The sequence below is a fragment of the Lutra lutra genome, chromosome 13, assembly GCF_902655055.1.
Source record: "Lutra lutra chromosome 13, mLutLut1.2, whole genome shotgun sequence".
Classification (NCBI taxonomy): Eukaryota; Metazoa; Chordata; class Mammalia; order Carnivora; family Mustelidae; genus Lutra; species Lutra lutra.
This window is the reverse complement of record NC_062290.1, coordinates 10,553,518-10,578,958: the sequence shown is the minus strand read 5'-3', so window position 1 is coordinate 10,578,958 and position 25,441 is coordinate 10,553,518. Positions and strand designations below refer to the sequence as shown.

General features: G+C 44.0%; 1 protein-coding gene across 1 annotated transcript in view; it reads right to left on the bottom strand.

Moving 5' to 3' along the window:
- The window catches only part of PGM5 (phosphoglucomutase 5), a 214,184-nt gene that overhangs the window by 39,342 nt on the left and 149,401 nt on the right, over positions 1–25,441 (bottom strand). The window contains exons 8-10 of the mRNA XM_047700288.1: positions 24,499–24,634; positions 20,425–20,608; positions 5,284–5,418 (exon numbers count right to left, since the gene is read on the bottom strand). Of these exons, the coding sequence (XP_047556244.1) occupies positions 5,284–5,418; positions 20,425–20,608; positions 24,499–24,634 (455 nt within the window). The remainder of the gene's footprint in view (positions 1–5,283; positions 5,419–20,424; positions 20,609–24,498; positions 24,635–25,441) is intronic.

Below are 25,441 nucleotides of genomic sequence, written 5' to 3'. Positions count from 1 at the left end.
GTAAAGTGGGGTGAGAAAGCGCAGGGGTACTCGAGTGTCAGGTGATTTTATGCAGGGCGGCCGGGAGAGTCCTCATGGAGAAGGGGGAGGACCAGCCATGCAGATATTGGAGGGAAGGCATTCCAGGCTGGGGAGACAGCCGTTGTAAGTGTCCTGAGGCACAAAATTCTTGGCACATGCACAGAACAACAGCTGGAGCGCAGAAATAGGACAGGTGGCAGGAGATGCAGTCAGAGCGGGGAGGGGGCCATTTCCAGGAGATGTTCTGAGACCATGGTGAGGATTCTGGTTCTTTTCTGAGTGAGATGGGGCGCCGCTAAAGGATTTTTGCAGAGCAATGAGGGGATCTATTTTTTTTTTTTTTAAATCATTCTGGTTGCTGTGCTAAGACTAGGGTGTGGGTGGGGACTAGGCAAGGGTGGAAGGAGGGAGACCAGGTGGGAGAGGGATGCAATGCAATAATCTAGAGGCCAGAACACTAGCCTGGCCCTGGGTAGAAATGGTAGAGGTGGCAAGGGAGGGCCAGACTCTGGTTGTGCTTTGAAGGTCACATTGGTAGAGTGTGCTGTTGGAGGTCACTATTGCTTAAGTCAACTTGGATGGGCTACCTGAGCGAAAAATCCCAAGGATAGGGGCCCGTGCACACAAGGGCACTAAAAACAGGTGTTGCTCTTCTTACAATGTTAAAAAATTCAATGATTTGTCTATAGGGCTTAGGAGTTCATCTGTTTATTATTAAAAGTGTGGCTCCTGGACCAGCAGCACAATACTGCCTAGGAGTGTGCAGAAACGCAGACTTTCTGGCCTTTCTCAGTTCGAGTCAGAATCTGCATTTTTAGCAAGATACCCAGATGACTTAAATATACACTAAAGTTTGAGAGCACTCACCTAATTTGAACCATTTGGGGAACTGTTCAAAAATGCAGTCCCCATCCTAGAAAAATTAAGGTAGAATCTCTGGGAATGAGGCCCACACATCTTACCAAAGTCCCCAAGTGGTCCTGGTGTGTAGCCTGGGTTAGAATCCCAGATCCAACTCTTCGTTCCTGGAACATTTCCTCTGCACTACTAGGCTTATGGGGAAGTGTCCTCAGAAGCCCATCTCTAAAGAGACAGCCAGATCTAGGGTAGCATGAAGGTATGTAATTAGAATAACCCAATGTTCTAATTTATTGGGGGCAGTTTCAACATAATTATTAGTGCCTCCTTTCACTCTCAAGTGTATCCGGGTTTAGATGAGAAATTATGTTCTCCCAATGTAACACAAAAGGGCTCTGTACTTAACATTTTTGGATGATAAAGTCCTCGTAAGAACAAGTAGAACAAAATGGCCGCCAGCTCATGGCTGGACAGATGAATTCCTTATATGACTCCTGGTGTTTAGATATTGGTCCTTAAACTAGTCTATATACAGCATATCAGAAATACATCAATTCCCATCAACTGTAAGGAGGGTTGGGGAAAACTGGTCTCAAACCAAAACTTGGGGTGGGATAGGGTACGGTCAACTGTTGATGACCCACAAGCTGATTATCAGGATGTGATTATCCAGCCCTTAAAACTTTTCCTTCCTTTTCCCTTTGGATTTTTATTGTTGGTGGAGCTACTCCACCCTCAGGTTCAAAGGGAAAAAGAGAGAAGGTAAATAAAAAGTTAATTGAGCACTCCCACTAATAAGCTTGGTGGGAAAGAAAGTGGAAAATAATGGGGCTGTTTCTGGTCACCTGTGAACTTAAATCCTCTTGGCTCATCCCTTTTTCCAAATTATTACCAGCTGGTTTGACGTCTTATTGAAAGCCAACTGATTGCTGGTAAAATTATCCTTGCATTTTCAAAACTATGTGATCTTCCAGAAATAGGCCTTGGAGGCTTTCCTTCCTGATTAATCAAGGACACAGAGCAAGGGCAAGGTAAACACCTTGTCCTTTCCCCCAGTTCCCCCTCATCTTCTTCCTCCCCTCACCACCCATTCCTAGAGGTAGGTGGATAGAATTCTTTAAAAATATTTTTTTGAGGTAATAAAATTATTTTAAATCACTTAAAATAAATACCATAGTAACTGTTGTGAAAATGTACCCAAATAAATCTACAGGCAGGAGAAGGGACTCTTGTGCATACAGGCTACACCACAGATTTTCCTAGCTGCATCCCTGGGATGGTTACAGACGCTTTTTTGAGGCAACCACAGTATTAATGTTTAAAACACGTTCTGTTTCCATGTGTTTAAAATGTCTGGACTGAAGTGTCCATTGATTGATGAGTGGATAAAGAAGATGTGGTACACACACACAGAGGAATATTATTCAGCCATAAAAAAAATGAAATCTTGCCATTGGCAATGGCACATATGGAGCTAGAGAGTACCATGCTAAATGAATTAAGTCAGTCAGAGAAAAACAAATATCATATGGTTTCACTCATATGTAAAATTTAAGAAACAAAACAAAGCAGCAAAGGTACCAAAAAAAAAAAAAAAAGAGAGAGAGAGAGAGAGAGAGAGAGGCAAACCAAGAAATAGACTTTTAAGTATAAAGACAGATTGCTGGGTTACCAGAAGGTAGGGGGATGGGGGAAATGGGTGATGGGGATGAAGGAGGACACTTGTGATGAGTCGCATGGATTGGCTGAATCACTACATTGTACACCTGAAACTAATACCACACTGTGCTAACTAACGGGAAATAACAACTTTAACAAAGATGTATGGACAAGAAACTATCCGTGCAAAGTACAATAACCAGATGCCGGGAAGCCAGTGGAAGAGAACTCTCTAGTCCTTTCGCTATTAACCGGAATGTAGGTGGGTACTGAGTTAAGGCAGGTAAAACACGAGTACCTGTTGAACTGGAAAAGTTGATCCATGGAATCCCTAGACATTCGAGAGGCACTTTACTGGGGGTCTGAGCATTGGCGGGGGTGCGGTATCTGTTTCTTTTCCTGGGCTGCAAATCGGAACTAGCTGGAATGCGGCAGGAGGTGTCTTCAGCAGAGGAAGCAGTACAGCTGGTCTTTGCCCATCAGGCCGCAGATCAGTAATAACCTGAGGAGCATGCCTTATCTGGGATCTCTGTTAACGGCTGACCAAAGGCATTTCCTTCCAGAGCTTCTCAAAGGCAGAAACTGGGGTCCTCAGAGGCAACACTATCAGGAGGCCTCAAACAGACAAACTTAAGAGCCTGGATGTGATTCAGCAGTGTTGGGACGGTGAGTCTGCTCAGAATCTTCTTCCTCTTCCTTACGGGTGTCCATGTCTTTTCAACCCTTATTCTAAACTACCCCCTGACTTGCATGTGTTATGGAATAGGGCTTCCGTCGGCGAGCCAATGATATCAGGTATTTTAATAAGGAGTTCTATTTTAAGGTAAAATTTTGGGCTGGATCCTGAGCTAAATATGGTGAGGCCCCCCCCCTAGCCAGGTTTGGGAAGACCCTGACTCAGGATTAAAAAGAGAAGGCAGATTATTGATCAGAAGAACAACATCAACAAAAAGAGTCTCCAACCATTCAAAATGGCAAACTCTGGGAACCAACGACATGGAAAAGAAACAGTAACTAAAGAAAATAAAGTAAAAGAAACGGACTAAAGCATTATTAGGTTTTCTTTACCCACAGACTGAAGCGTGTACTTCACACACAGCCCTCTAGCAGCAGGCCTATGGAGGTTTCAGCATCAAAGGAAGCGCTGGGGGGAAAAAAATGGTGCCCCTTGGTTTTGGTGGAACATCTCAGAGAGAGACTCACTTGGGCACAGGATTGTTTCTGCACATGTCTAAAGGCCTAGGCGTCACACTCCTGCAGTCAGTGTGGAAGGTAAATACAAATAAGCAAATATTGTAACTAGTTAGCCTGTGCAAACAGGGAAAAGAATGTTGAGAAAAAATAGCCTTGAGTCAGAGTGAGTCAGAGTTGGTGAGGCCAGGAATGTCATTTCTCACCCGGTATGTAGCTCTGGATTTTTAGGCCCTTGTTTTAATCTCTTTTCCCAACATGAGAAGTAGAAGGGGTTTATATGGAAAGAGAGGGTAAGTCTCTAATTCTTGCATGATCTGGTACTATCTTGGGTGAAATGTACTCACAGGCAAATTATGTTGGCAGGGCGTGGCCCGTCCTTGCATGAAAAGGCTGTGACCCTGACAGGGAATGCCCGGGGCCTTATATTAGCTTCATACTCTCAGCTCTCAGCCTCCAGCGCCCCTCCTTCCCCATCTGAGATGATCTGCCCCCAAACAGATCTGGTTCCGTCGTGAGCTGTGGGGATCTATGGCACCATATCTCTCAAGTTCTTTGAGATTCTCCCCGACTCTCCCAAGAAAGATACCATTTTAAGAAAAACACACTAAACCACTAACGAAAAAAGAAAACCCTTTCTGGTCTCATTTTAGGGCATAACTTTGGCAAATGATCATTGGAAATTTGGAGTAACTCTAAAATGAAAAGTAGTGAGATTTTCTTTGCTTCTCTACTTCTCCGCGAAGGAAGTGTTGCAGAAACCAGTGGTTTCATCTCAAGGAAACAGCTCATCCAGGACTCTGCTTCCATACCCAGAGTGGCATAAAGACCAAGGGGGTAAGGGACAGAGAGCAGTGTAGCTGGAAGTATCCAATGTTGTGGTAGGTCCTTTCTGCTATTAATTAAGGTTGCCTGCAGCTTCAATGAATGTAAGAGTGGAGATGCTTACGGTTGGGCTATTTATGATTTTTTCTGAGTTCTTCATTAGCTCTGCTGTTGACAACATGAAGGGGCTTTGCCAAATACAGGGTGGCCCAGCCTTGGCTCGTCTAGCTTAGCCCCCCTTAAGTTTAAATGCAGAGCAGCCCTTGCCCCTCTTGTTAAGAGAAACTGCGCTTTGCAGCGATCTCAGACAGGAGACATTCACACCTACACCTCAAGGTCACGATCCACCCAAGAGTTGGCCAAACACCTGGAGATTCATTATTTACACACACAGAGTCAAGGCTCTGAGGAGTTGGACCAGCTTGACTCTAACTAAAAATTTCTCTACACAACATAGTTTCTTGATGTCATCCCAATTTAACAAACTGCAGAACAATCAAGAAAGGCAAGGCATCTGGGAAATGCTGGTCTAAACTCATCAGAGACTAAAGCCCCAATTTTCTGTTCCAAACACTGTCATGAACGACTGGAATTTGCCTGGAGTTACTTACTGTCAGCTTGTCCTTCGGCGGGATCTATCCATCTAGAAAGTAAAATCACCCAGACTAAAAGCCCCCAAGAGCTCCCTAAATTTTCCAGGAGTGATGAGACACACGGTGCTGAGGGTACCTGGGGCTCCTGGTCGTGACCGCTGGGGTCCCTCTCGTAGCTCTCCGCATACAGTCTGATGGTGGCCCTCATGCCACTAGAGGAACTGAGCCGGAAGATGAGCCGAGACGCATCTGAGAAAATGATCCTCAGGCCCTGAGACCAAGAACAGCCAGAAGGGATCAGTGAATCATGGGAGACACAGGTAGAAACAATTAATACCTACAGGTGGTTAATGCTGGGGGAGACTTAGGGGCATAACTATGAACAGATGTTTGAATTCCTTTGGTCGGGAGTTGTGGGAGGCAGAGGGACAAGGAGGGGGTGATATTTAATAAATGTCCCTGGGCCCAAAGTTCGTCCCTTAGAAACTGCTGGATGCAGTGGGAAGAGGCAATTTGTCTATTACAGTAAAGCAAACTGTCTGTGTTAAGCCCACCCTGCGGGCTACTAGGCTTTGCTTTAAGTTCATCTCTTTCGATTTTTCCCTTGTGCCCACATTCCCTTGGTAGCACCCGAAGCCTACAGTGACGTGGTCAGGTCTGAAGCCTCAGCTGGATCCTGCGGTTCCTGCGCACAAACTCTTCTCCCTGGCTCTGTCACTTCCTTCTTACTCTCTGACCTGGCTACCAGGATGGCATGGGGGGCAGAGCTGAAGCACTATTAATTTGCTTTTGGCTCAGAAGGCTTCCATTTTCCATGCCCCTGTTTTCATTAGTGCAGGGATATGTGAAAAATAGGACCGGAAGATCATATTGGAACATTTGTTGAAGGACATTTGTTTTCTTAAGACAACTGATAAAGCCCTTGTTATAAATAAGCATATCGGCAGAGGCCAGAGGATAGAAGAAGAGGAAACAAAATAATTAGTCTGGCTACTTGTTATTTCTGAAAAAGGAGAAGTCTCAGGCAACTTGGACATCAGACATTTTCCCTAAGAAATTGGCCCTTGAAACGCATCTGGCCTTAAATCATGGTTGTTAAGAATAAGCTATGATTAAAAATATACCTGACATGTAAATTCAACTGCCAATCCCTGACCCTACCCCCATTATCTGCTGGGGTTGAAGGGAGGGTGGGGACCACTATGATTCCATCTGCATCGTTTTCTGCTTTTTAAGTTTTGTTGGCATATTTTGTTCCTGTCCCCAAACAACAGCCTTAGCCTCATTTGTAGCGATTCACTGTTTGCCACGATGCGTGTGACAAAAAGGAGCCAGCTCCCTTTCTGGCAACTCATCTCTCTCTGATACTAGCTTTGCAAACAGGGTGATACTAACCAGGATTCATTCACTGGGCAAACATTCTAGAGTAGCTCCTGGGGACCCGGTCTTGGGCTAAGTCCTGGGGATATGAAGAGAAAGACACTGTCCTTGCTCTCCATAAGCCTGGACTAGTCACCGCAACCATAGTATAAGGAGGGGCAACCATTTTCCTAACCACCTTCAGCTGGAGGAGTGAATAGTTAGGACATTCCAAATGGAGTACATGCCCCAATTCCCTAGTACCTAGTAAGTGTTCTAGACCAAATTATGTTCAGACAACGAGGCCCCAAAGGTTCCACGACTGCATCCATGCTCATGTTTCTACAAACTCCTTTGAAGCTGTCATTTCTTTATAAGCTTGCACTCCCCTTGTCACCATATATGGGACACATGAGTAGACAACTAGTTGCTCAGGACTATGGGTTATGCCTAAGTTGGTTAAAGAAATATTTAAGGTCGAAGCCCTAAGTCCCCTGTTTTTATAGATTCCAAACCACTTGAGGCCCCCTCTTCTGATGACCACCCAAACTCAATCCTTTCCTGTAGCTCCCATGACACCATTAATGTAATTAACGAATAATTCATTAATAACCCCAGAGTCTTATACAGCCAGTGGGAGGTATTCAGAAACTCAGGCCATAACAAACCATCAACATGTATTGTCAACTCACAACAAAGCTTTTTTATTTTTTTTTAAAGATTTTTTTTTTTTATTTGACAGAGAGAAATCACAAGTAAGCAGAGAGGCAGGCAGAGAGAGAGGAGGAAGCAGGCTCCCTGCCGAGCAGAAAGCCCGATGTGGGGCTCGAACCCAGGACCTGGGATCATGACCTGAGCCGAAGGCAGCGGCCTAACCCACTGAGCCACCCAGGCGCCCCCACAACAAAGCTTTTATACAGTGAAATGATGTTCCTTTTATTCCCTTGTGGATCGCCCTATCTTTGGCTGTTCTTCCAGAAGGCTGGTTAGAATCTACACCTGCTAGCCTGGAGTAGATTTTGCATTTGAAACGATAACAAAGGTGTGCATGAGGTACTGCTGACTGCCCAGCCTTCTCTCTTTCCTAAGGACACAGCCATGAGATCTCGCCAGAGAACCCCTGTTGCCCTGTTCCCTCCAAGTGGGGAACATCACCGTTCTCCTCCTCCACATGGCGGGACAGAAGTTCTAGACTCAGCCCAGTTCTGGGCTGCAGTAACCCCAGATCCCTGTCTGCCGAGTGTCACTTTGATGTGGGAAGCTGCCCTGGCGTGCTTGGGTGTCTCCATGTTCTTTCAGCAAACTTAATGAATGTGCATTCTGAACACAAGCCATGTCCTCTCCAGTATGCATCATCACCTACTTTTAGTTAAATTACGAGGCCAGAGTCACCACTAAACAAGACTTGCCAAGTTTCTCAATGTTCCGTGATTCCAACAAAAGCATACCCATCATACATTTTGCTTTTTTAAATTTGCAGTTTAAACCAGGGGTTGGCAATATAGTTTGTCAGCCAAATTGGACGGGCCACCTAGTTGTATAAATCAGGTTTCATTGGAACACATCCAGTCCTTTTGTATTCTCTAGGGCTGCTTTTGTGTTATAACTGCAGAGCTGATTCGTTAGAACAGAGACTGTCTGGTCCATAGAGGCTAAAATATTTACCGTCTTTTATAGAAAATGTTTGCTAACCCCTGATATAAACCACTACATTATCTACAAAGTGAAAAACTTACACTTCAGCTCTACCCCTGAAAATGTTTTATCTATGTGCCTTATCAAAATCCCAAGACAGAAAAAGTATGAAGGGTGTCTAATCTGTGCATTTCCACAGGTATGCTAGCCATAGATTTATCTAATGTGTTTTGACTTGAATCAACTTACTTCTGACTGACTACTCATGACAAAAATGGATTTATTAAATTCATTTTCATTTCTCATCCTCTCTTTCCTTGTCTATAGGGTCCTGCCTCATAAAACTCATTTTTGCAGTCACTCTAGGAATATTCTTGGAGATTGTATAAAATTCCACATGAGACATTTCCTCAAGAGCCAAGTGTTGGGAAAGCCTTTCCTTCCCTGAGGAACTGGTATTTTTTTGTCTTTCTGACAATAATAACTCACCATAGTTCCCTTTTCAATATGGCTGCCAGAACACTTAATGCCAAATTTGAGGTTCAGCCCGAGTGGATCCTTATGACTTGCATAACTATGAATTTTTCTTCTTCTGTTCTTGACTCTCCATTCTTATTTATATTTTCCCTAGTCTTGATTTCTGTTTCTTATTTATATCCTAACAACTTCATTATGCGTGTTTTTGCTGCCACAAATCCTCCTGAAGAAACAAGGCCCAGCTAGAAATAAGTAAAAGAAGTTCCCATCTCAGCCTGAACCCTAAAGAGTTGGAATTGCTGAAATAGGTCTTTGGGTCCTCATCAAGCTTACAAGCTCTGGTAGGGCAAAGCCTTATGTTCCTTGTTCGCCCCTTATCCCCACAGCCCAGGACAAGGGCTGGCAGAGACTAGGCCCTTTACAAACATTTCAGTGTATATCACTGATGGTTTGGCACCTGGGGTGAGCACCACTGGAGTGTCTCCTTCCACATTTAAGGAGGGCTCACAGGCCAAATGAAAACACACTTAGGTTCTCCATCAGTGAACCGGGATAAACATATTTACCTGAAAGGGTAGTCATGAGTAATGCTGTATCTACTTAACCTTCATTTTTAAGGGTCCAATTGGGGTCAAGACAATGGAGTTGAAACATGGTAGGTTCTTGTCCCCACTTGTGTGATGTTAGACAAATCATAAAGCCGTGGATTGCAAAATTTGCTGCACACTGGAATCGGCTGGGGTCTTTCAAAAATATTGCTATCTGGCTCTTACCCTAGACACTGTAATTTAATTTGAGTAAGTTATCACTTAGGCGCCAGGATAGCGAAAGCTCTCTGGGTGATCCTACTGCATAGTCAGATGTAGGCATGCCAGTAGTAGTCACTTTTGTCTGGGTCACCTGCCTCATGGATCAAGTGACTGACTAGAGCGCCCACCCATTTTCAGGAAGATCCCTTTAAGATCTCCGGTTTCAGCTGTGTACTCCCAAGGGACCGGAATCTCAGGAGTGCTAATAAAACGTCTTGCTGCAGTGTCCTGAGAGCCTCCTAATGCCTTGCCAATAGCAGAACCATTACAAGACTCTCCCTTGAGCCACCTGACACTAAGAACTTTCAGCACGATCTCCTCAGGGATTCCTAAAGCTACAGTGAAGGCATCCGTGACACCTCTGTAGTCATAGCAACAACAGTGGCCAGAACATCCAGGATGACACAACGGCCCCAAGCTCAAAGAAGGGGAAGAGATGCCGTCTTCCATGTTAAGATCCTATTAATTACAGAGCAGAGTATCCAAGGGACCCTGTCTGTACCAGCCCAGCATTTTCTTCCCGTTGAGTGCCTGTAGCTGAATGCCTCGGTGACAAGTGTGGGGTTTTGCCCACCTTGGCTTCGTCCCAGCACTGTTAAAAGTTGCTTTCTTGTAAGTTTCTCCGTCCCAAAATCTTCCAATGTGCTTCCAGGTACCACTAGAGCTTCTCTTTTTCTCCCCACACTTGCCCCTCTTTGGTTTGCTGCTCATGGAGAGTCAAGTTTGGAAACGATAAAGTGGTGGGATTCTGGCTTGGCGAATCAGCTAGTGGTGTTGAGCAAGTCACTTAAAGCTCTACAAGACTTAGTTTCCTAAAAATGGATGAAAGACAATACGGCCTGACTTCCTGGGTTGCTGTGAGCATCAGATCAGAGGATATATGTGAAGAGTGCTTTGACAATTATAAATCAGTCTATAAATACCATTCTTATGTTAAGCTTTTACTGAACATGGTACTATGCTCTTAGTCATCCGGGCTTCCAGACTTTGCAGAAGGTTGCCAAATGAAGCTTGAATGGAGATGGCTTATGGCATATTTATTTTTAAATTAGGCAGCATTAAGATTAATTTTACTTTAAGGGCTGTGCCATGATCTCTGAAATCACTACTAAACTCTGTTACCATTTATCTTCTCCATCCCTTCCACCGAACTGACTTCTTTGACCATAAAATGCCCCTTCTAAGTTGATCTATTTAGACCATTAGGGTCCTGAAGCAAGGATCTCACAGTCATTGGGGCCACTTCCTCCCTTCCCTGGAAAGAAAGGGGAAGTTAAATACTGCTTCAGGTAACCGCTGGTCAAGAGAGGAGCTGGAACTTGAGGTCTTCTGACCCCAGGCTTATACTTTGAGGTTGAAACATAAGAGATGGCTGAGAGCCACACATTGCTTCTCATGACATATCTGAACAACATCTCGTATGTTTTCTACCATCTCCCAAACGAGCACAGAGCCTTACGTAGAACAAGTATGTGATAAATGCTGGATAAATAAATGTTGATTTTTTTTTTTAAGCCCTCATGTAAATCAATGCAGAGAAATGTGCAAGTTGCTAAATACACACACAGAGCTGCCAGATGTTTGTTTGGAGACTACAGAACATGTTGGAGCCAGGCGGGGAAAGAGGAATTATACATTACCAACAGTTACTTGGCAGTATCCGACCCCATCAAATAGGATGTAGGAAGGATTCCAGGGGAAAAGAGCACATGGCCCTGAAAGCCAGGACAATGTCACATATACAGTCAGTTGGCCACACCAGGCATGTGAACCTGGAGACAAGACAGGCGTGGAAGAGAGAGACTCTAAGCCTAATTCACATGTTGTCTCTCACGGGGGATCCCAGAGATTTCTCTGGAAAGCCTCAAGGTGAAAATACTGCTGTGTAATATCTGAACCATATTTTGCAGAAGAAAGCATGTAGCTTCTAAAGCAGAAGATTTAGATTGGAGAGACATCTCTCTCCATGAAGAAAATTAACTAGAATTACCCATTCTTCTTTGTTGAAGTCAGAGTTAGCTGCAAGTGTGAGTTCAGAAGGGGTTGAGCAGGGCAGCAGCTTGTCCATACTGTGCCCTCATAGAGATGACAAACAGGAAGACAAATTAGAGAAAAGCATCTTTCCTCTTGGCTGGCCTGGGCTTCAGCTTCTCCTTCCCCCACTAGCCCAGGTGCCTTTTGCAGTGCACTAACTGCACAGCCATACCCAAGTGCCCAACTTTGGGGAGCAAATCCTCATTTAGTCTTTTTCACCACCAACCCAGCTCTCTTGGAGACCAATAATTGCAAATAATTATTTGGGGGAAATCAAGGCCAAATGACTTCCTAAGTGCTCTTTTTAAACATATGCCCAGCAAAAACTGCATTAGGTGATGAGAGCACTACTGGGAGAGAGAAAACCTAAAAATTATCCAGATTCCAACTATCAGATTTGGAACAATGGAACTAGGTCACATATGTTCCATTTCCCCTCATCATTGGCCAAAATGGCTGCTGATCCCCGTTCACTCAACACCAGCCTCAGTTCTGGGATATTTTGGAATTAGACATACTTTACCCAGACAACAGAGGTAGCTTCCTCTCTCAGTTCCTGTGATAGTCCACAGTTTTTTCCTTTTAATATTTATGTTTCCTGGTAACGGTTACCCTCCTAACTATACACAGAATTAGTAGTTCGGTAGGAAGTAATTATGATGTCTTTCATTCCAGAATACTTAGATTCTTATCACACATCTTAGCAGGATTAAACTACCAGCATTTTAGAAGATAGTCCTAAAGCAATCAACTTATGTCAGACGGAGGTGCTTCGTTATAACAAAACTCCAGTGAATCAGAAGCAAAGTAGTAAGAACTTACCAACTAATCAGAAACACTGTCTCCCTCTCCTTACTTCCTACTCAACCAATAGGTCTTTATGAAGCAATGAATATGTGTTTGGTCTTTGGAAGATGAATAGCAAAATCACAGGAAAAGTAGCTATTATTAAAAACATTTTTTTAAATACATGGTTTTCTTTTTTTTTTTTTTTAAGATTTATTTATTAATTTAAAAGACACACTGAAGGGCACCTGGGTGGCTCAGTGGGTTAAAGCCTCTGCCTTCAGCTTGGGTCATGATCCCAGGGTCCTGGGATCGAGCCCCACATCGAGCTCTCTGCTCAGCGGGGAGCCTGCTCCCCGCCCCCCACCTGCCTCTCTGCCTACTTGTGATCTGTCTGCCAAATAAATAAATAAAAATCTTTAAAAAATAAAAAAAAGACACACTGAAAGAGGGAGAGAGGGAGAGAATCTATATGGACTCCCACTGAGGGCAGAGCCTGACACGGGGCTCGATCCCAGGACTCGGAGATCATGACTCTGAAATCAAGAGTCAGATGCTTGGCCACCCAGGTGCCCCTAAGATGTGGTTTTCAAATTGTCCTACCAAAAACCTCAGTTGTCTTTATGTAGCACAACTGCAGTGTTGTAGAATGAAAACTAGAGTTGCGGATTGTAAGTATTGTAACATCCCAGTAAGAACACTATTGCCTACAGGAAATCCCAGTTCTTTTTTTTTTTTTTTTTTTAATTTACAACAGAGATCACAAGTAGGCAGAGAGGCAGGCAGAGAGAGAGGGGAAGCAGGCTCCCCCCTGAGCAGAAAGCCCGATGCGGGGCTCGATCCCAGGACCCTGAGATCATGACCCAGGTCAAAGGCAGAGGCTCTAACCCACTGAGCCACCCAGGCACCCCAGGAAATCCCAGTTCTTTATCTGGAAAGGCAAACAACAGTTTAACTACATTAAATGAAAGAAAGACATTTAGTCTGACAAGATAGTTTTCCCTGGGCCAGGTCCCATTCATTCTTCAGGGCACAGCTTAAATCTCACCTCCCCAGAGCCCTACTTGAGGTGAGCTCCCCCTGCTCTGCACTTCCAAATAGGTTCATTCTCTGTAATACTGTTCAATGAACTCTATAGTGATTACAAATTTAATTTCAGTTTGTCTTCCCTGCTAGATTTTCCCGTGTGCTGGCGTATCCTCAGTGCCCAGCAAGCTGACTGGCACATAGTAGGTGTTTGGTTAATATTCAGTGAATGGATGAAGGCATGAATGAATCACGCTTCTGCTGTCTTCACTGTATTGTACTAAAGTAGGAAAGGGATATATATTTATTATGAGGATTTTTTTAACCTCACAACTTGCAACAGAAAAAGGATTTTTTCACCCAGATTTCATCACAATATACATGTAATGACAACACCTCCCTCCCAAAACACTTCTGTCACTCCACAGAGGAAGACTGTTTCTAAGTACTAACTTTCGGATTCAACGGAACTCTATAGGTGGGATCATCACCATGACTGAAATGATTTCTTAAATTCCTCTTTGAGATGCGCAGAGCACACTCTAGCAAGCGGCATTGTACAGGGATAAGTTGTTCACAACAGTCTCTCACTTGGTTTACGATTAGAATGTGATGAAAGTTGAAGGTTGACCAGTTAACTCTAAATTAAGAACTCAGTCCTTGGCACCTAGATTCTCCAATCAGTTGCCTTCAATGATGCCTCCAGAAACGAGGCTATGGTAACTTTCTCTCTCTCTGCTAACCAAAGGTTAGTAGTATCTCAGTATATATTAAAATGCCAAAGGCCAGACAGACTAAAACGTGATTTCAAGATTGCTAATTTACTTGCTTCATTATTTCTAAATACTGAAATTAAAAAGTGCAGACACCTTCCCGTGTATTAAAACAACTCTAAAAGCAAATTAACCTTGCAGTCAGTCTTCAAAGTATGCTTTTTCTCTGAACTAATTTCAAATGGTCCTTTTTTCCAGGTTGAGGACAACATCAAAATGTTTCCACACAGCCTGCATAACTTGAAGAGGTATTAATAAGCTGAGAGCTGGCCTGACATAATCGAATTGGATTTGGTTTTCCACATCAGCTAACTGGTATGCTTTTATTTACATCAGGTTTTTTAATATCATCTGAACTGTTACTGGCAAATGACTTCAGCACTGGTGGAATTTCATGATTTTTGATCTTGTTAAATAGAAATACAGGCATGGGACGAGTCATGAGGAGAGACTCAGTTGCTTAAATTTTGCTGCTGGTATCAAGTTTGCTCTCTTCAAAGCTAATTTTCAAAATACAGGTCATGGTTTTGGCATCGATGCCCAGCCTAGTAGTACTTGATGCTGGTACATCTGTCATACTGTCCATCTTTCACACCACCAGGACTGGAGTATTCTTTCCATTGGGGCTGGAAGAGTCTCATAGCCATGAAATATTGAGTGGTCACTCCGGGAGATTTGGGCTACAAGGAGAAGATGGAGAGGATAATGGTAAGAGGTAATCTGCTGCTGATGATATTCCTTGGGTTGTTGATGGTTAAGGAAGAGAGAGAGAACGCTTAGCACCATGGAAAATCTTGATGTTTGTACACGGAACTCATCCTTGAGGAAAGAGTGGGCCACCCATCAAGACTTAAGGAGCTGCCTGCCTTTCTCTCATCTTTCCCATCTTTTTACAAGGCATAAAGTGGGAACCTCTTGAATTAGTTGGCAACTGGGTCAAACGGATCCCTGCTCCCATAGGAGCTACTGGCTTACTTTTCCCACTCTTATTTGAAGAAGCCATCATCATTCATTCATGTGACTAGATTTTTCCTGAAAATAAATAGTGACATACCCTCATGGGACAAGAGAGAATGAACCGCAGGTGTTGAACCATGCCTCATTAAATTGCTATTTCTAAATCAGAATTCCTTGTGGCTCCCGCTTAATGGAAAACCACATCAGCTTTCCTCTTGGCACCCAACATCACAAAATGATCAGCCGCTTGGAGGCAGCCACAGTAAATTCCATGTGACCTGAACAGGTCATGGGTAGGCCAATGGGGTCCCTGGGAATTCAAGTCAGGGGTTGAATACTTCAGGGGTTTCCTTCTTGCTCCTTAAATTACCCCCACAGGGTCTCACAGACAGGACAGACTTTGCTGAACTTTCCCACAGCCGTGAAGTGGATGGAGGGCAGGGCTTATCACTAGAACAGGATTTTAATTTCATTTTGGATGGAGGAACATTTCTTCTTTATCTCTGGAGATATATGTAAAACTGCTTTTTTTCCACAGTCCCTTTCCTGACTCTAACCCCAAATTGAGGACAAAAAGGAGACTGAGCGGCCTTAAGAAACCTTTCCCTTTCTAGAGCAAAGTGGGTTGGAGGAGATGGGGGAGGAGCGGGCTCAGCGAAAGCAAAGAACTGTGACTTTGAATCAATTCACAGATGACTCAGAAACTGAGGAGGCCTACCCATGTCTTCACATGACACCCTGCAAAGCTGTATTTTGTTCAGTGCTGTTGTCCCTGTTTTTCTCATCATATATGGTCAGTAAATGACAAAATCCTTCTTTCCCAAGGATGCTCTTTTAACCCAAGCTCTTCTAGTTAACCATTTATTTGTGGTTATTACATGTCAGGACTTCCCATGTATTATCGAATTCTCCCAAGGGCTGTATGAAGAAGCCACAATGATTATTCCTATTTTCACAGATAAGGAAAGGCACAGGGAGGTTGAGTAACTTCCTAAGATCACCCAGCAAGGAGGCGGCAGAACTGAATCAAACCCAAGACTTGCTGATCTCAAGCCTGTGCACTGGAACGCCTCCCACACCCTTTCCTCACACTGATATGCAGTCAGGCTGAAGATTCTGAAAGGAGGAAGCAACTGATAATTCTGGAATATCAAATGGATACCAGCCACTGAGCCTGAGCCTGGGGCTTTACAGAACTTTTTCCTCACACCTTCTCTATAGCCTATATGATAATTATTACCAACAGGCCATCTGCCTGCCCCCAACAAGTTGAGAAAAGAAAGAATTAAATAATGTACCCAAAGTCACAAATCGAGGCAGGGACAAAGCCTTCGAACCTATGTCTGCTTGACTCCAACAAAATACGACCCTGGAGAGGCCATAGCAATTTGCTTCCCACAGCAAACAGAGATGTTGCATTATTATGTTTCCTTTGGGTTTTACTAGGCAAGGCCTACTGTGTTTGTCCTTATAGATCAAGTCTCTTCCAACTTCATTGTAAAATAATACATAATTTAGTAGATTATTTTAAATTACAGTATTCTCTCACCAAAAAGACAGATAATAACAAAGGTTGGCAAAAGCATGCAGAAATTGGAAGCCTCATATACTGCTGGGGAGAATGGAAAGCAGAGAAATCGCTCTTGAAGACCATATGGCTGTTGCTTTAAAGACTAGACCTAGAGTTACCATCAACCTAGCAATTCCACACCTAATGACACACCTACGATAATTGAAAACCGATGTTTGCTCAGCAACTTTATGTGAATATTCACAGCAGCACTCTTCATAATAGTCAAAGAGTGGAAACAGCCCAGGGTGCCTGGGTGGCTCAATCAGTTAAGTGGCTGACTCTTGGTTTCGGCTCAGGTCACGATCTCAGGGTTCCAGGATGGAGCCCCATGTGGGGCTCCATGCTCAGCGGGGAGTCTGCTTCAGGATTCTCTTCCCCTCTCCTTCTATCCCTACCCTCATTCATGGACTCTCTCTTTCTCTAAAATAAATAAATACATCTTTTTTTTTTTAAAGTGGAAACAGCCCAAGCATCCATCAACTTAAGAATGGACAAAGAAAAATGAAGTCTATCCACACAATGGTTCCATTTAAGTGAAATATCCAGAGTGGGCAAATCCAGAGAGACAGAAAGTAGGTCAGGGATTGCCAAGGTTGGAAATGGAGATTCCAGCTAACAAGTACACGTTGCTTTTGGGGATGACAAAAATGTTCTACAACTGACCCCGGTAATGATGGCACAACTGTCTGAATATGCTAGAAACCACTGAAGTACACACTTGGCATAGGTAAATTGGATGATGTGTGAATGGTATCTTGATAAAGCTGTTATACATTTATATTAAAAATCTGCTCCAGGGGCACCTGAGTAGCTCAGTCAATTAAGATCCCGACTCACGAATTCAACCCAGGTCATGATTTCAGGGTCGTGAGACGGGCCCCACGTTGGACTCCATGCTGCACGTGAAGCCTGCTTAAGATTTTTCCCTCTCCCGGGGCGCCTGGATGGCTCAATGGGTTAAAGCCTCTGCCTTCAGCTCAGGTCATGATCTCAGGTCCTGGGATCAAGCCCTGCATCAGGCTTTCTGCTCAGCAGGGAGCCTGCTTCCTCCTCTCTCTCTGCCTGCCTTTCTGCCTACTTGTGATCTCTGTCTGTCAAATAAATAAATAAAATCTTCAAAAAAAAAAAAAAGGATTTTCCCTTCCCTCTGCCCCTTGACCCCCCCACTTCTTCCTCTCTAAAAAATAAAAATGCCTCCCATGACAAAAGCCAGTTATTGTGCATTTGGTAGGCTCTCCAGAAATATCTCTTGAATGAAGGCACCAAAGTGCTTTATGGGTATTTAAAAATAATACACGTTCATTAAATTCAAATATGCCTTTTAGGAGTAGATAGATGGTGCTTGCTTTGCAACGATGTCACAGGAAGTACACCCAGACTCGACCATCCCTGGAAGTGAGTGCTGATGACTCTGACTTCTCAGAAGCAGAGATGTCGCCTTGATGAAGGAAGTTTACCAACACACCCCCATTGCTGGAACTCCCCATCGGTGCCAACAGGACCAAAAGCAAGAACCATGTGTAACTTGCTGACAATGAGGATGGCACTGAGGGTTAACTGTCCCCCCAAACCCTCAGTGAGCCAAGTCCAGAGCAGCGGAGAAGCTCCAGCGTGACTGAGGACCACAAGCTGATAAACCGTCACTTGGGTCCCGGAATCTGAGAAGGTGAACAACAAGCTTCCTTTGTTGCTAGAGGAACTCCCCAGAGGAGCTCCTGGTAGCATTTACTATTTATGGCCACATTTAAGCTAATATGAAAGAGTATGGAAAGAAAAAAAAAAATAATAAGTTCCAGAGTAAAAATGGAAACCAATATTCAGGGTTGCAGGGGAGAGGATGTGGAATAAATAGGGTCTGAACTTGAGATCTAGCTGCAGAATTAGCCTGATGTGAATTGTTCAAAGAGCCAAGAAGAGAGGATACGGATGGTGAGTACACTGGGGAAGAAACAAGGCAGAGCATTCGTGGATTTAACAGCAAAACAAATCAGCTTCACAGACAAGCTTCTCAGGAGCAGACAGAGTCCAGAACCTAGCACTGACTAGATAATCTTTTCAGGGAATGGATTTCAAGCCTTCCTCACCAGGGAACAAAAACCTCCCAAGAATAATTTAGAAAGCATGTATTTTAGGAGCCCTGGATTTGCAAAATGTTTGGTCTGAGGCTCCTTTGCAAAATGGAAGTAGGGGTATGGTACAGAATTGGAAAAGATTAATCTGAGGCGACACGGCTCTGAGACGTGATGTGGGGAGCTCCCAACTTCACATGTCTGGAGATTCACTAGCATTATTTTGGAAGGAGTCGGTCTCATCTACGAAGACACATCCTCGTGGGAAACAAAACACAACTATAAAAAAATGGAGGATGGACTCCCTGTGTGAAGGATAGCTGGGAGCTTTCCTGTCTTATTCGTTGGCTTTCTAAAACAGCTCTGTGAGGTAGATGTGTTACCAATGGGGAAGGAACTGTGGCTCAAAGAAATCGGGCCTCTTTCCTGAAGTCATATAACTAGTAAGTGGCGCAGGGGGAGGATGCGCTTCTGAGTCTTCAAACTTCTTCTTCTTTAACTTTTTAAAAAGATTATTTATTTATTATTTGAGAGAAAGAGAGAGACACAGAAAGAGAGAGACAGAGAGAGAGAGAGAGTGCAAGCAGGGGGAGGGGCAGAAGGAGAAGCAGGGAGAAGGATGCGGGACTCAGTCCCAGGACCTTGAGAGCATGGCCTGAGCTGAAGGCAAGCACTGAACTGACTGAGTCACCCAGACCCCCCTGGGTCTTCAAACTTCTCAACCACTCTTATCTCCACTACCCTACAGCTTCCCAAAGTAAAGCGGTCATCAATTTCCCCAGCCACGGAAGGCCTTCTAGAATGAAAGACTAATGACTTTCCGACAGAGATGGAAGACCACCAGGAAACACCACAGACCAGAGGAGGATACCAACCAAATAATAGGAGGGCCTCAGGCTTTGGGACATCTGCAAGTCCGGGACCCTAAGAGAAGGACTATGTGTGAAATATTAGTCGAAATAAAAAGATCAGTAACTTCCATTACATCTAGTCCCCCCCATCTGACAGCTTCCGATTTATTTTGTTGTCTGTTCTTGGTGAAGAGTGTACCAGAAAATAAGAATTTGGAGATTTTAGAATGGAACTTTTCTTAACATTACCTGGTGTCTTATTTGAACTGTAAATATTGAAATGTGCTCCTAGACTGGTCAGTTCCTGCCGTAGCCAATAAATATACAAAATCAAGGAGAAACACACTTTGTAATAGCTTTCAACTTCCCTTACACAATTCACAAAGATGAGACCATGGCAGAAGTTGTTGATTTTGTCACTGACCTTTTGTAATCATTCTCCACCATAGATCCTCCTTTTGGGTTTTGTGGGACAAATTTTCCCACTGTGTCTTCCCTTATAAACCCATCTGGCTAAGGTCCTATCATTCTCAATGACATAAGGTCATAAAAGGGGAAACTGCACTTGACAGGGATGCCAAGGAAAAAGAATATTTTGTCCTGGGAACCTTTTTCTGAATCTGTGATGAGCCCACAGGCTGTAAACATTTCAGAAGGAAATACTGGGTTTCTATCCATGTATAGTATTGGCCTGTCAGTTACAAGCAGAAAGAATACTGGACAGACAGTCAGGGCGCTGTGTTCAAATGTGTCCTCTGCCAGGAATTAACCAGGTAGGTAAACTTCACCAAGGGCTTTCTTCTCTCCTGGCTGCAAGCTCTCATCTGACTCATGAAGCGCTCACAGTAGATCAGCCCTACAGACTATTCCAGCTGTTAGACACTCTGGCCCCTGGCTTTGCCCTTTCTGGTGATTTCCTAGCAAGTACCTGTTTCTTGGTCACCGTGCCATCCACAGGGTCCACATATTCAAAGCAGTCTGTCTTTGCCACACTGTAGACGTGGTTGCCCACAGCGAACTGCTGGCCGACGAAGGACTTGTCCGTGACCAGGGCCTCCAGGTCCCTCATGATGTAATACGTCGTCTTGGGCTCTAGCCCCTCATAGTCAAACCTGGAGAGGGAAGGCAGGATACAGGGTGAAGACAAACCTAGCTAGAGAGCCAGCAACAGGGCAGACCACTCAAGGTCATCTGATCCTTGGTTTTGTTTTCCCGGAAGAAGATCACAGAGAAGCATCCCAGTCGGTCCCCATGGTCTCTTACCTGACCCACAGAACCCTGGCCCCATAGAGGAGCCCAAATGATCTTGTAAAAAGCACATGGAGTCATGTCCTTTATTTTAAATCCTTCCCCAAGTGCCCATCAGTTGAGAACAAGACTCTAGCCACAGACCATAACCCGCTGTGAGATCGGACCCCACCTACCCCTTGACTTTGTCCCACTCTCACCCTTATTCCCTATGCTCCAGCCACACGGGCTTCCTCTCCAGTCCTCAGAGACACTTTGCCCTGCCCTGCCTTTGGGATTTTGCCATTGCTGTCTGCTCCCTCAACCTGGTATATTCTCTCTCTCTCTTTTTTTAAGTTTTTATTTATTTATTTAAGAAAGAGAGAGCATTGTGAGGTGAGTGGCAGCTTGCAGGGGAGAAGCAGGCTTCCCACTGAGCAGGGAGCCCGGGATGGGGATCCATCCCAGGACTCAATCTGGTATATTCTTCCCCATGACCACTCACGTACCTGGCACATTCTCTTCTGTCACTTTTCCAGCTTAGTGTCACCTCCAGAAAGTGACCTTCTCCGACCATCTAGTCAAGATTTTTCCCTCATCTCTCCCTCTCTCACATCACTCTTGATATTTTCTTGTGGTACTTATCCCAGTCTGTATTTACTTTGTTTGTGTATTTGTTTATTTATTTCTTATCTGCCTTTGCCGCCATGAACCACAAGCTCCAGGAGGCCAGAGACCTTCTCTGTTTTGTTCTCTGCTGCTTCTAGTAAGTGTTTACTAAGCAGTGGGATGAAAGATGGGAGGAAGGGAAGGGAGGGAGGAAGGAAGGAGAGAGAGGAATCAAGGGAGGTGAAGAGAGAAGGAGGAAGGGGCCTCAACATACCATAAAACTCTCTTGGAAACTTGGAAGAAATACCCCAATTGTTCCATTAAAAAAAAAGTCTTTCTAGCCAAGAACATCAAATGTAACAATGGGGCTGGGAGGTGATTAGAAAAAAAAAAAAAGACTAAAAATAACACATATCTCATTTGTTCTTGTCGGGCTTAAATACCATAATGCATATCAAGTGATGCCAGACACCATTGCTTAAAATTATTAGTGGATTTTATTCTTGGTCACTATCACAAAGAAACTGGAGTCTTCCCCTGTGTCAGATAGTATCGACCAAGACCAAATGGCAAGCCCAGGGGGCACTGTTAAAGAAGGAAGCCCTTGAGGGGCAGCTGGGCCCACATGGCTGTGGTGAGCTCTCACACTGGGCTCTGTGTGACACAGGGACAAGATGTGGGCTCCCAGCCTGCTGAAAGAAGGAAGACTTGAATCAATGCTACTTCTTCTTCACCCAAGATCTTTTAAGATTTTGAGTAAACATCAGGGTATTAACCAAAATGGAAAACATGGAATGATGCCATTTCTAGTAGTGGGTCCCCTGTCCCTGTATCTCTGTCTTGTAAACTCTCCCTCCAACACAGATGTACCCTCCCCAGCCTCAGAAACAAAACAACTGGGTACTCTTTCAGAACACTGGAGGCAGTGGATGAGTTCTGAGCCTAGAATCTCTTTAAAGATAGTCTTTTGGGGGAAGATCGAGACCCAGCCAAGCAGAGAGGGGTAGAAGGATGGGATAAGAGGGTTTATTAGGATACGGAGGGAGCAGTGAAAGAGATGCAGAAGTTGGGGAAATCCACTGACAGGACATATCACATTCAGTCTATGGTTAAGCCTGCCCAAATGCTTATCTTCATACCCAAGCAGACTCTGGCACAGCCCCCCCCTTTGCTACCGCAAATAACCCCCTCTGACCACCACAACCCACACTTTCAAGGGAGGAAATCTTTCTCTTTTTAAAAAATTAATTACTTTTATTAACATATAATGTATTATTTTGCCCCAGGAGTACAGGTCTGTGAATCGTCAGGCTTACACATTTCACAGCACTCACCATAGCACATACGAGGGAGGAAATTTTTCAATGGGGAATTCCTTCTGGGGTCCATTCACACAAAGAAAATCATCTGGGTTCCCAGATACAACTTCAGGTTCAGAAACAGTTAAACCAAAACTGTTGGATTATCTCCTCCCCACCACAAAGAATAGGCTAGAAGTCTTTTTATTTCACAAGGATCTCTCAACCTGTATGTGCTAGAGGCTGAAAAAAGTGTTAACCTTTCATTCTACCTACTCCCTCTTCCTTTTTTCTTTATCTCTGTGATCTTTTTGGACAGAAATCTGAAACCTAAGTCAATGTTCTACAAGAATTTAAATAGCCATTGCATTATATTCTCTAATACTGTATTTTCTATGAAAAAAGTAATTATCCTCTAAGCTCTTGGCCACAGAACAAATGAACTATATTCTAAATACAGTCATCATAACACCATGTCCTCAAAACACTGGCAGAAAGTTAGATAATCATTGCACAAATTATGAGGAACACATCCTTAACTCAAAGGGATCTCACTAAGCCAGAGGTTGGCGAACATAACATATTTTTATCAGGCTGGACGACTTTTTTTTGGAACAGCTTCGTGCAATGGAATTACTTCCCAGGTACGCCAAAAAGGCCCACGAGAATCGGGATTTTTTGGGCACTTGTGAGAAATACTAGTAAGTATAACAAATGCCCAACCTGCCTTGAGAGTAACTACCTTGTTTATGAAACAAGGTACCATTTGAGGTGGTTTTCAGGGAACTGCAACCTCTCCCTTCTTGACTAAACAGGAAAAAAGACTATTATGGCGGTGTCAACACTTCCCAGAGCCCTGTAATCTTTTTGATGATAATGAGGCCTCTGGCAGGTTTTCTTATTCTCTGATATTTATCTAAGTAAATGACTTCTTAAGAGAAGAAACAATCACCTTATAAGGGAAGTCTAAAGCTTTCTTTCTGTTCCTTAAGCTCTTGAAACATAATCAAACATCCAAAGTAGTTAACTGTTCAGAAACAAAGCAAAGAAGCCACCATATCTGTTTTCCTTACATAGAGAGTCTCTGAGGCTACCCAAAGATTCCCTTGCCCCATCCCCAGGTTCTCCACAGTTAATGTCCTTGCCCGTCACTTCTCCCCCAAATCGGTGGCTTGGTACTTGGAACACAAACTTAGCATACCTAGGTACACATATCTAGCGGGCAACCAGGCAGCCAGAAGACTCTGCCCCCTCACTTACTTCACAAACAAGAAAGTAACATAGATAGACCCCCAATCCTGAGCTCTGAGCCACTGACCTTGCCCCTGCTCCCTCCCAGGGTAACAGTTCCCTCTTCAGTATCTCCTTTCACAGGGACAAAACTTTAGCCAAATCTGGGGCTCCTGAACCCTGCGGCCCCTTCAGAGGGCACCTTAGACATTGTTCGACCCTTAGCAAGCAAGTAAGACAGAGGGAAGAGAAGATTACAAAAGCAATCCGACCCTTCAGTTTTGTCTCTGCTTCCATTTCTTGATAATTATAGATGGAGGACTAATAAGGAGAGCCCCTGATTAGACGATCCAACTCTCCTGGACAACAAAGGACTTTTAAGGTTCTTGCAGTTCAGAGTCCCTCTTGGAATGGATGCCTATCTTACAGGCACAGGTGAAAAGATTACAGATGAAAGTCTCTAGGGGAGGGGAAATTTCTGCCGTGTGGTTCGGATGCCCTTGACAGGTCGCCCAAATGCCTATCAGGAGCTCCAGCCCTTGGGTTCCTCAGATCATCCTGAAAGCTGCCTCCTTCTTAGGGTTCTAGCCCACCACTTTTCTCTAAGAGCAGTTCCCCAGGGACCCCGCACTCCTCACCTGCAATAGTAGTGGCGACCAAATTTGGCCCAGTGATCTCGGACGATTTCCTCCACACTCTGCTTTCGGGCAGCCAGAATGGAAAGCCAGACCAAGACAGCCCAGAGGCCATCCTTTTCCCGGAGGTGATCAGAGCCTAAAGAAGAAAGAAGAATTCTGCTGAGGAATTGTTCCGGGGGAGCGGGGGGGCGCAATAAAAGCCAAATGAACCATGAAGACCAGTTAGCAACTGAGTGTTGAAATGGTTGCCTATATTTACCTATTGTGATAAATACATGTCCCATACTATACTTGCATTTTTGAAAAAAATCCAACCGAATTTCAAGTAACATAAAATAACATCAAAAAATAAAATACAATCCTGGAATTTGTTGAAAGTACCAAAGAGCTAAGCTGACATCATATTTGCCCAATGTTATCATTCATTCAGTCAAGAATTTTTAATCCTTACAACATACCAAGCACTGGTCAAGGTGCTAGGGATAGAGCACTGAATAAGACAACTCTTTATTCATAAAGCTTGAACTCGAGGAGGTAGAGACAGGCAACAGAAAAGTAGACGAGAGAACAAGATGCATTAAATAAGGACAAGGACTATGAAGAAAGTCACAGGGTATGACAGCAGCAAAAACTATATTACCTAGAGTAGTATAGTTTGTCTACAGAAGGGCTAGTGGTGGCTTTCCCAAAAGACATGTTCACCCAGCACCTGTGACCGTGACCTTAGCTGGGGAAGCAGACTTGCAGATACAATTAAGGATCTTGAGATGAGAGCATCCTGGGTTACTCAGGCAGACCTTAAATCCAATGACAAGTGTTCCTCAAAGGAGAGGAGAAGATACAGAGAGGAGAAATATAGAGGAACAGGTGACATAAAGACAGAGACAGAGACTGAGACTGGCATTGCTGTCACCAGTGAGGGAACACAGGGAGCCACCTAAAG